This window comes from Neopelma chrysocephalum, unplaced genomic scaffold (assembly GCF_003984885.1).
Source record: "Neopelma chrysocephalum unplaced genomic scaffold, ASM398488v2 Primary Assembly neopelma1_283, whole genome shotgun sequence".
Classification (NCBI taxonomy): domain Eukaryota; kingdom Metazoa; phylum Chordata; class Aves; order Passeriformes; family Pipridae; genus Neopelma; species Neopelma chrysocephalum.
Genome location: NW_020897945.1, coordinates 243,462 through 254,128, shown reverse-complemented (window position 1 = coordinate 254,128; position 10,667 = coordinate 243,462). Strand labels below are relative to the sequence as shown.

Here is a 10,667-nt window from a genome sequence, read left to right as displayed (position 1 = left end):
GCGCGCTGCCGGCCGGCGGGCGGGCCCGGGGGGCGGCGGGGAGGGCGCGGGGGGCGGTGGCGGCGGCGGCGGGGGCCCGGCCCGACGGGGACGAATGGAGCCGCAAGGGCAGCTTCATCCGCAAACCGGCGCAGGGCTGGCTGCACCCCGACGAGCGGGTGCTGGGGCCCGGCGTCTCCTACATCGTCCGGGTAAGTCCCGCCGGAGCCCGGCGGCGCGGGAAGGCGCGGAGACCCCGGCCCCGCGCGTGTGCGGGGCTCGGCGGGTCCGGCCGCTCCTCCTGACGGCTGCGGGCAGAGCCCCCGATCGAGTCCTACCCGTGGCTGCCCGAGGCAGCCGCCCCTGACACACGCAGGTCCCGGGATGGGGCTGGGGGCCGGGGGCTTCCTGGGCCGGGCAACCTGCCTCGGGACCCTGCCACAGTGAACCCCTACGAGGCATCACAAGCTGTGGCACACAGATGAGTTTGTGGGGTCTCAGCGTGGGGTCTGGGCATGTGATGGGGCATTTTGGGGCGGGGGGCGAAAGGCCTCTCTGTGAGCCCTGGAGCTGGTGTGGAAGGAGCCGTTCTCACCGACACCCAGTCTCTCTCCTCTCCACTGCCTGCCCTGGGCTGCTCTGGCCATGTCCCCCCCGCAGTACATGGGGTGCATCGAAGTGCTGCGCTCCATGAGGTCGCTCGACTTCAACACTCGGACACAGGTCACCAGGTACGGCCCCACAGTCCCACTCTCCCATCCCCCAGTGCCACCCAAAGCCCCCGGTGGCCCTGAGTGCTCCCCCTCTCCAGGGCCCTGTGGAGAGACAGCTGTGGGTCTGGGGGAGCCCTGCCCCACAGGAGCCACCCTGCACGCGGGGACACAGACGAAGGGCACTGCCATAGATCAATGGGTGGAAAGAGGAGAAGGGAGGTGGCCCCTGCTGGGATTACGTACTGCAGGCCGTGACGTGGGGCAGCACTGCGAGGAGGCTGCGGCACCTGAGGCTGGGGGGGCTCAAGCCTCCCGACCCCACAGAGCCGTGCGTGTGGGGGGAGGCAGCTGAGAAGAGCCAGGGGTCTGGAGCAGTGACCAGACCGGGGGCTGCCATTGCAGGGAAGCCATCAACAGACTGTATGAGGCGGTGCCGGGTGTGAAGGGCATCTGGAAGAAGAAGGTAAGTTTCCACTCGGCTTGTCCCTCCCTGGGGCAAGCTGAGGCTGTGGGACAGGGCACTGAGGGTGCCTGCCCAGTGCGTGGGTCTGGGGTCTCTTGGGGCACCCCTCTTTTTCTCATTCACCCCAGGAAGCCTGGTCCTGATGGGCTGCATCACCCCCACCATCTTCTCCCCTAACAGGCTCCTAACAAAGCCCTGTTCTCCATCCTGGGCAAGAGCAACCTGCGCTTTGCTGGCATGAGCATCGCTGTCAACATCTCCGTTGATGGGCTGAACCTCATGATCCCCACCACGCGCCAGGTGACAGTGTTCCTGGGCACGTGGGCCTGCTGCCTCCCAGCCTGTGAGCTGGGGGCTGGTGGCCCCTGTGCTAATGCCCCCCCGGGCCATGTCGCCCACACAGATCATCGCTAACCACCACATGCAGTCCATCTCCTTCGCCTCCGGTGGGGACATGGTGAGGCACCCGGACCTCAGCACTCCCCTGGCTGTGGTCCCCCAGGGCGCTGGGGACAGGGGCTGCCTGTCCTATGGCTGAGCCAAGCGCAGGGCGGCCTGGCCCTGGGTCAGGATGTGGGGCTGGGGCCGAAATGTCCCCTCTCCCCAGCGCCCCCAGCCCCACTCCCCATGCAGCAGCAGGACATGGGCCCTGAGCTCCCTCTGTGCCCCCAGGACACCACGGACTATGTCGCCTACGTTGCCAAGGACCCCATCAACCAGAGAGGTGACTCTGGCCCCCACACCTGGGAGCTTTGTGGAGGAGGAGGGATGCATTGGGGGGTGAAGGCTGGAGAAGGAGATCCCTTGTGGGGAGCATGAAGAGGGGCTCAGGGAGGCCCAGAGGGGCAATAGGAGTGTGGGGGAAACACTCAAGCCTGTCTGTCTGCAGCCTGCCACATCCTGGAGTGCTGTGAGGGGCTGGCACAGAGCGTCATCAGCACGGTGGGACAGGCCTTTGAGCTGCGCTTCAAGCAGTACCTGCACAGCCCCCCCAAGGTGGTGGTACCCCCAGACAGGTATGGGGGATGAGGGGCCCTGCTGCAGCCCCTGTCCTGGGTACATCCCCTGGCTGGAGGTGGCTCTGGGAGCCCCTGTCGCTGCTGGGTGTGGGGAGGGTCTGAACCAGGCAGAGTGTCCCCAGCTCACCGTCCCTGCTGCAGGGCACTGGGTGCAGAGGAGTCGGCCTGGGGGGAGGACGAGGAGGTGGCCGAGCACGACTACTACAACAGCATCCCAGGGAAGGAGCCCCCACTGGGGGGGCTGATTGACTCCCGGCTCCGTCACGGCACAGTCCTGGGTCACGTCCACACTCAGCCCTCCAGCTCTGTCCCTTCCAACGAGGTGAGCCCGCAGGGCCACTGCTGGCCCCGCCGTGGGGGTCCCAGGCAGGGTCTCCCCAACACCCTCACTGTCTCCTTTCCCAGGGCGGGTTTGCAGCCAGGCGAGACCCTGACAGCCAGCCGGGGCCACCCTGGGACCTGGAGAACCAGGGTGGGTACTGCTGGGGGGGGCAAGCCATAAGTGGGGGGGGGGTCCCCACGGCTCTGCCCAGTCCTGGCCAGCAGTGATGCCCATCCTCCCAGGCCAGCCCTGCGACGGGTACCTGCAGGCGGATGGCCATTCCCTGGGGCCACGGGACTACGAGGAGCACATGTACGTGAACACGCAGAGCCTGGACGCCTGGGAGCCGGAAGCAGTGGCTCACGGAGTGACAGAGGAGAGCCCCAGAAAGGACCTCTTTGACATGAGTAAGCCACTGCACCGGGGAGGCTGGTGCTGGAGGCTGAGCTGTACTGTCAGCTGCCCAGCCCACCCGCCACAGCCCCAGAGGTGCCGGCACCAGCCGAGTCCAGAGCAGTGCCCTGCAGAGCACTGGGGGGCTGTGAGCCAGGGCCTGTCCTCACCACACCCTAGCCCTGCCTTGTGCCCCAGGGGTGATACCCTGCACCCCCTGGCTCCTGCAGGGCCTTTCGAGGATGCCCTGAAGCTCCATGAGTGCCTTGCAGGGGGTGGCACCAGCCCCCCCATCGAGGACCAGTGGCCGAGCCCCCCCACACGGAAGGCCCCCATTGCCCCCACGGAGGAGCAGCTTCGGCGGGAGCCCTGGTACCACGGGAAGATGAGCCGGCGGGATGCTGAGAGGCTCCTGCAGATGGACGGGGACTTCCTGGTGCGGGACAGTCTCACCAACCCGGGGCAGTACGTCCTGACCGGCATGCACAGCGGGCAGCCCAAGCATCTTCTGCTGGTGGACCCTGAGGGAGTGGTGAGGGCAGGGCACGGGGGTGAGGGCAGGGCCCAGGGTGGGTGATTGGGACCGGGGTAGGGGCAGGGCATGGGGTGGGTGGTGTGGAACACGGGCTGCAGGTGTGGTCAGGCACAGGGGTTGCAAGGGGATGCCGAGTGCAAGGCAGGTCTCCTGAGTTCAGGACCGCTGTGCCCCGACCTCAGGTAAGGACCAAGGATGTGCTGTTTGAGAGCATCAGCCACCTCATCAGCCACCACCGGCAGAACGAGCAGCCCATTGTGGCAGCGGAGAGCGAGCTGCACCTCCGCCAGGTTGTACAGAGGAAGCAGTGACGCCGGGGGATACGTCCCTGATCTGCTCCCCCGGCACTGGACTCGCCCAAGCCCTGGGGCAAAGCTGCAGTCCCTCTGTGCTGCCCTCCGGTTGTGCCTGGCCTCTGCAGTCTGGGGTCAGGCTCCCCATCCTCCTCCCCAGAGGGGTCTTGCAGTCCCTGGCCCTGTAAGTCCCCCTGGCTGCTGCCTACTTCCATCAGCCACACGGAGCCCCTTGCCCAGCCAGACAAAAAGACGTTTAATTCCACGTGTGCAGGTGAAACACTGTCAGGGTGGGAACTGGTGGGCAGCCTCAGCAGGAGGAACAGAGCCTGAACCCATCTTTGGCAGGGCTGCCCCTGCTTGTCCCAGCACTGGGACGAGGGCTGGTGGGAATCACTGTAGCCTCCGGCTTGGCTCTACCTGTGGGGCCAGGCACAAACATCCCCTGGAAGCAGGGCTGAGCTGCTGGCACTGCCTTGGAGGGCTGGGGCTGGTGGGGGGCAGAGACATCCCACGGTCCATGGAGACCCCCTGGCCACTTGGGGCTTTGGCAGGTTTTTATGTCACACACAGCCCCTTCCCCCTGTACCTGGTGTTCGGTGCGAGTTTGTGGTTTGGAATGCGTTTGTAACTAAACCTGGAAATGAGCAAGGCACCCAGGAGCTTCGTGCCACTCCCAGGCATGGTGCTGGGACAGGTCTCCATCACCACCAGTGCCTGCCTGGTCCTACCTTGGCTGACCTGTCCTGTCCAGTCACATCTCTCTCTGCCCCCCTGGATCACCCTCTACCCCGTGGATCACCCACTGTCCCCCTGGCTTTGGAGTGGGCTTTGGCACCCCGGGCTGGTCCTGCACTGCATTCTCCTCCTTGCAGCTGGCGGCTCCCTGCCCTGCTGGCTCCCCTCCTGCCTCCACCTGGGGCAGCACATGGCTGCCCACCTCTGGGCCTCCTGCCACGGCCAGGCCGTCTCCAAGCGGCACAGAGCCAAGCTGTCACCCACTAGTTAATGTGGCAACCAGTGGAGCAAGAGCCCTGGGTGGGCCTCACTGCAGTTCCTGTGCTCTGGGTGGGCAGCAGCCACCTGAGGGGTCCAGCACCACTCCCAGCAGCTGGTGGCCTGTCCTGGCTCTGCCCTGTGTGCCTGGTGCTGCCACGGGCACCCACCTCGGGGAGCAGGGTCACCCCAGCACCCTCGGCCCCTTGCTGAGGGAACAGCCCTCACCAGACAAGGCAGCCATGCTGGCCAGTTTTGGCTGAGCCAATGAATAAAATAAGCCCCTAAATAAAGCCCAGTAATGAATGCGTAATTTTCCATTGATAGTTGGATTCTGCGGGGACGCGGCGCTTCCATCTCAGCTACTATTTTTTGTCATACAGTGATGCATCTGCAAAGATAATTGCACTGTTCCCTCAATAGAAGGGCAGGAAAAGGCAGTGAGGGTCCCAACTCTCTTCTTTTGCTGCTGGAGAACAAGCCCATGTGGTTCACTGGCTGCTGCTGGCACTGCCTGGCCCAGCAGACCCGGGGATGCTGCCCTGAAGGAATGAAGGGCTAGGAGGGGGTTTGTTTTAGGGGTTTAACCACTTTGGTTGAGGGTGGTGTGTGGTGCTCATGGGCGCAGGTGGCTCTGTGACCCTCACAGCTGGGTTGTAGGGCTGCTGCTTCTTCAGCCTGTGTGATGATGGGGAGGCTGAGCTATTTTGGGAAGGTTTGGAAGCCACAGAAAGCGGCTGCAGAGGGATGTGGCCTCCTTGCTCTCCCAGGACCTTGGGGATCTCGACGACCAACGGTCTTTCCACCTGTCTCAAATGTGCCAGCAACAGACACTCTTCAGTTTGGTTTTCCGGAGCGTCCTGGCACAAGCCCCTTCCCAAAGAAGGACTCTCTCCTTCCCGGCTTCCAGCAGGTGGTAGCACATTGCCGGCTCCACCGTCCCCAGCCCTGCCAGTCCGCAGTCAGGCAGCTCCCAGCACCCTGCTCCCCTCCGTGCCCCACAGGCACTGGCCTCGAGTCGCGCGGGCAGAGCCCGCCCAGCTCCAGCGCTCTTTGTTATCTCAAGGGAACTCAACCGTTTCTGCACCTTGTTTACCCACCGGTTTGCAGAGTGGAGGAAAAACAAACATCGGCCTTTTGTTCACCAGCCGCCCCTTCCGTGAGCCTCATCCTCCTCCTGCGGACTCCATCTGCCCTCCCCCCCCACAACAGGACCCGGCTCAGCACCCTGCAGTGCAGAGCCCAGGGTCCGGCCAGGATACCTCGGTCCCCCTTTCCCGCTGCTGTCCCTGAAACATCCCAGCCCTCAGCACCTCCTGCGGAAGGCGCTCACCGCTCCAGGCTCTCCTTCCTGGCCATCACTGCCAGCCCCGCACCGCTGTGGAACGATGGTGCTTCCCGGCGGCCTGACGGCGTCCACAGGGAAGCAGCCAGGAAGGAAGAGCTGCTGGCCCCTTCCGTGCCACTGTCCTGCTCGGTGCATCCCTGTCCCCAAGGCTGTAAATCCCCGCGGGATTGGGGCTGGGGCTGATCACCTGGTTGAGTCTCCCATCCCCGCTTCAGCACCGGGGCTCGCGGTGATGCTCCGTGGATCCTCCTGACGTCTTGCCCCAGCGTCCCCAGCTACAGCCGCATTCCGCCAGGGGCCGGTGGGCTGTGTGACACAGGGACCTGTGACATGTGGCGCTGCCCCCCCCCGCTCCTCCAGCGCGATATTAAGCCACTCAATGCTCTCGGCAACCCCTCAGCCCCGAGCCGCTGCTGGTTTCGTTCAGTGCTTTGAGCCCGAGAGCTGGGAGCGGGAAACGACCGCTCCCAGAGGAGAACGACGGCCTCGGCCCCGGTCCCGGGCGCGCTCCGGACCGGGGGCGCCGTGGGGGAGCACGAAGCTGCCGCCGTCCGGATTCCGCTCCCGGTCCCATCCCAACCCCGACACTCCCGTGGGCGGACGGCCACGTGTCTCGGGGTCGGGGGACATCAGCATCCCGGGGCTCGGTCCCGATCCTGGTCTCGGTCCAGCCAGGAGCGGCGCGCGAAAATGTGGGGGCGCCGCACTCGGAGGATTACGGCGGCGGCGCGGACGGGAGCGGAGCCGCCGCCGCTGCCTCCGTATAAAAGCGCGTCCGCGCCCGCCCCGCCCGGGCTGCGGTGGCGGCGGCGGCTCCGCTCCAGGTGCGGCGGTTCCCGGCAACGTCCCGCTCGCGACGGCGCCGGTCGGTCGGTCGGTCCGTCGGTCGGTCGGTCCAGGCGTCGGGTCGCTTCGCGTCTGCCCCGTCCCATCGCATCGCTCGGCTCCGCCGGATCCCCGTTCCCCGGGTCTCCGACCCCCGCTCTGCGCGGCTGGTTTCTTCCCACTCCTTCCCGGGTTGGCGGGTTTCCGTGTTCCTCGACGCGGCCAGTTACTTCCCGTCCTTGTCCCGTCCCCCCGGGCTGCCGGGTCCGGTTCTCTCGCTGCCGCTGCTCGCTGCCGGGGCTGCCGGCTCCATCCTGCCCCTGCCGGTGCCCGGCCCCCGGTGACAGCGTTGCCCCTCGGGTCTCTTGCAGCCCCACACCCGGCAGCAAGATGTGGCTCCTGGAGCGGCTGCGGGGGGTGGCGGAGAACGGTGGATCTCGGGGAGCGGGGCCGGAGGAATCCCCGCGGGGGTCCCGCTACAGCAACGTCCTCACCCCCGACAAGATCCCCGACTTCTTCATCCCGCCCAAGCTGAGCGCGGCGCCCGCGGAGGCCGAGGGTTCCGAGGTCCCCGCGGCGGCTGCCCTGGGCCCCTCAGTCTCAGAGCAGGACCTGGCCGGGCGGAAGCCCCCGCGCAGTCCCCGCCCGTCCAGCCGGTCCCGGTCCCGGGCCGCCGGCCGGCACATCATCCAGATCGAGACCGCCGAGGACTGGACGGCCGAGGGGAGCTGTGGCACCAACGTAGACCCGCAGGCACAGACGGCCATGTCGCTGCCCTATGTGCCCAAGGCACAGACCTCCTATGGCTTTGCCACGCTGATGGAGAGCCCCCACACGCGGCGCAAAGAGTCGCTCTTCCACAGCGAGCACAGCAGCCTCTGCCCCTCGCCCGTCACCTCTCCCAGCGCCCAGCGCAGAGCCAAACTCAACGGCGAGAGCAGCCCCCGGGGACCCGCTGACCTGGGCGCAGCCCTCATGCACCCCGGCCGCTACTTCAGCGGCGGCGAGAGCGACACGTGCTCCTCAGCCGAATCCTCGCCCTTTGGCTCCCCACTGCTCTCCCGCTCCGTCTCCCTGCTGAAGCTTTTCAGCCAGGAGAGCCAGTCCAAGGTCATCAAGCTGAAGCACTCGGTGGCCCGCAACAGCTCACTGTCTACCGACGACAGCTCAGCCGACACCAGCCCCAGCGCTCAGCGCCGTGCCAGGAGCGCCCCGGCCGGGGCACAGCCGCCCACAGCTCTGCTGCCCCTGGACCTGCCGCCGGGCCGGGACCGGGAGCACAGCCTGCGGCTGAGCCGGGGCGGGAGCCTTCGCCTGGCTGCCGAGTACGACCCCTCCAATGCCCGGCTGCGCGTGCGCCTCGTCTCTGCCGAGGACCTCTATGATGCCCTCGTCGACCTGCGCAGCATCAACTGCTGCGTCTCGCTGTGCCTCAACCCCGGGAAGCTGCAGAAGCAGCGCAGCACCATCGTCAAGAACAGCCGCAACCCCATCTTCAACGAGGACTTCTTCTTCGATGGGCTGGGCCCCGGCCATGCCAGGAAGATGTCCCTGAAGCTCAAGGTGGTCAACAAGGGCAGCAGCCTTAAGCGGGACACGCTGCTGGGGGAGAAGGAGCTGCCTCTCACCGCCCTCCTGTCCTGCTTGTAGGTGCCTGCTGGCAGCCCTGGAGGGAGCCCACCCACCTGTGGGGCTGGGGTGAGGGGGGTAGGCTGGCTCTGTCCCCCAGCCCCGCTGGAGGAGGGTTTGGAAGGGCCCCCTGAGGAGGGACAGGGCTGTGGCAGAGCATGGGGATCCCCAGAAACAACGCTGCTGTGGGGCTCTGCCAGCGCCAGCCCTCCTGTGACAGGGCAGGAAGGGCTGGCAGCCACAGCCTCTGCCCCAGCTCCCCCCCAGCTCCTGCCTGGGGCTGCATCTCCTGGAGCCCAGCAGGAAGTGGGGAGCCTCCAGTCCAGTCCCCACCAGGAATGATGGAAACACCTGGTGGCCTCTTCTCTCCCTGTGCCTGTGGCTGCCACGTAAGTTGGAGGTGGGTAGATCTCTGTAGCACACTTATTGCCACCTCCCAAAGCCCCAGCTCCTGGAGTCAGGTGACAGCATTGATCTCAGCTTTAATTTAAAAGACAAGTTTCTAGTCTTGGAATCTGCGAAGAAAATACTGCAGAGGTGACCTGAGAGTGGGCCAAGGGCAGTCACCCTGGGGGAGGAGTCAGGTTTGTGGCTTTTGAGCCTTTCCTGGACTCCTCCCAGCCCTGCAGGGCTGCAGAGATGCACAAGTCAGCTTGGTCTGACACCTGCAGCCTCCTGGGCCACCCTCCGTGTCCACCCCAGCACTGTCCACCACTGCTGACCCCTGTGGAAAACTGCTCATGGAGCTTCGGGGGCTTTGGGTTTGCACAAATCCAGGAGGCTGCCTATACCTGTCCTGTGCCCGCAGGAGGGAGATGCCAGGGGCTGGCATCCCTCTCCCTGGGCACACAGGTGGTTCCAGTCAGTGTCCCAGAAGATGTGCTTGCTGACAAAGGCCGAGGTGACAGGAGTAGCCCTCCCTGAGTGCTGGGACCACCCCAGATGAGGCTGGGCAGGGGGGCAGGCTGAGGCTCCACAACCCTCTGCCCTCCCTTGCCCTGTGGGCTTAGAGTTTTGCGAGTGGCTGCACCCACTGGGCAGGAGGGATGTGCCCTGTGAGGCCACCAGGCTCCTGTGCCCAGAGTGATCTGGCTCCCCAGAGGGACTGATCTGGCTCTCAGTTTCTCTTTGGGAGGGAACGAGGTACTCCCAACCCTTCCCATCCTACCCTGCCATCCTGGCTAACTGGCCTGAGACAGTGGGAGGGGGGAAGATGCCAGCTGGGGCATTTTCGTGGGTAGATAAAATCCGCCGCGTTGTTGTTTGGTGTGGTGTGGTGTCACCCTTCGTGTCGGGCTCTGCATGTTTCTGTGCAGGGAGCAGGATTCGCAGCGCTCCCATCCCCACCTGTTGCAACATGCGTGGACACACGTGCACACACGTGTCCCTCTGTGTTAACCTCTGTGTTGGCAGTCGATGTTCCTTCCTTGTCCTTTGCAGCAGATGGCAGATCTCAGTGTTGGCTATTTATATCCGAGGCTGATCTTTTGCAGTGTTTTACTTTTGTCTGTAAATACGTTTCAGGTATGCGAGGCATGGTTCTGATCGCGCCGTGTTTGCATGTCGGGGGAATTTGGGATTTCGGGTGATCGTGGCTGTTTGTTGAGCTTGTGGCTGAAAACAAACCATGCAGGACATAAGGAGCAGACGTGTCCCTCCTTCACAGGGAGTTTCCCACCTGAGCCTTCCCAACACTCCCCAAGATGATCCTTGGCCCCCAGGTACCCAGGCTCATCCTGGGGGCAGATGGGGACTCTGCGGAAGGTGGGACAGGGAGACAGGCCACAACCCTGGGTGCAGGGTGAACATCCTGCCCCTGAGCAGATCTGGGGCAGGAAGGGGACCCTGCCCAGCTGGCTGCTGCCTGACAGACCCCTGCATGCCCCACCAGTGGCTTGTGCCTGTGAGGGGTTGGGGGACCTGGATGCTGCTGGGGGGGGGTGAGTGGACCCAGCAGGCTGCGAGGGGAGGGGGAACAAGAGCTGGGCAAAAATTTTGGTGCTCTGAGAGGTTTGAGGGGTGACACATCCCCCACAGAAGAGTTGTGTGCCTTTGGGTTTGGGAAAGGGGGATGCTGAGAGCAGAGCCCTGGGATGCTCCTTGGGTTGGGGCTGGCCCTGGAGGGACACTCAAGGACCTGGGGGCTGTTGTC

At 65.2% G+C, this 10,667-nt stretch overlaps 2 protein-coding genes across 3 annotated transcripts in view; both read left to right on the top strand.

Annotated features, from left to right (window-relative positions):
- Nucleotides 1-5,026, top strand: part of SHC2 (SHC adaptor protein 2) — a 5,656-nt gene extending 630 nt beyond the window's left edge. The window contains exons 2-13 of the mRNA XM_027704574.1: nucleotides 54-191; nucleotides 640-710; nucleotides 1,095-1,155; nucleotides 1,336-1,455; nucleotides 1,559-1,612; nucleotides 1,828-1,879; nucleotides 2,045-2,171; nucleotides 2,316-2,496; nucleotides 2,580-2,646; nucleotides 2,739-2,903; nucleotides 3,120-3,421; nucleotides 3,607-5,026. Of these exons, the coding sequence (XP_027560375.1) occupies nucleotides 54-191; nucleotides 640-710; nucleotides 1,095-1,155; nucleotides 1,336-1,455; nucleotides 1,559-1,612; nucleotides 1,828-1,879; nucleotides 2,045-2,171; nucleotides 2,316-2,496; nucleotides 2,580-2,646; nucleotides 2,739-2,903; nucleotides 3,120-3,421; nucleotides 3,607-3,735 (1,467 nt within the window). The 3' untranslated portion in view covers nucleotides 3,736-5,026. The remainder of the gene's footprint in view (nucleotides 1-53; nucleotides 192-639; nucleotides 711-1,094; nucleotides 1,156-1,335; nucleotides 1,456-1,558; nucleotides 1,613-1,827; nucleotides 1,880-2,044; nucleotides 2,172-2,315; nucleotides 2,497-2,579; nucleotides 2,647-2,738; nucleotides 2,904-3,119; nucleotides 3,422-3,606) is intronic.
- A 1,852-nt stretch (nucleotides 5,027-6,878) lies between these two features.
- C2CD4C (C2 calcium dependent domain containing 4C) lies at nucleotides 6,879-10,412 on the top strand. Of its 2 annotated transcripts, none has more exons than XM_027704593.1 (2): nucleotides 6,879-6,930; nucleotides 7,258-10,412. In XM_027704593.1, exon 2 carries the CDS (start codon nucleotides 7,277-7,279, stop codon nucleotides 8,534-8,536), a length of 1,260 nt encoding a protein of 419 aa, XP_027560394.1. In that variant the 5' UTR covers nucleotides 6,879-6,930; nucleotides 7,258-7,276; the 3' UTR covers nucleotides 8,537-10,412. The 2 variants fall into 2 exon arrangements, with proteins under 2 accessions (XP_027560394.1, XP_027560393.1); XM_027704592.1 differs by having other exon boundaries at nucleotides 6,914-6,934.
- Nucleotides 10,413-10,667: the final 255 nt, after the last annotated feature.

Coding starts and splice junctions, on each gene's coding strand:
- C2CD4C (XM_027704593.1), top strand. CDS start 7,277: ATGTGGCTCCTGGAGCGGCTGCGGGGGGTGGCGGAGAACGGTGGATCT.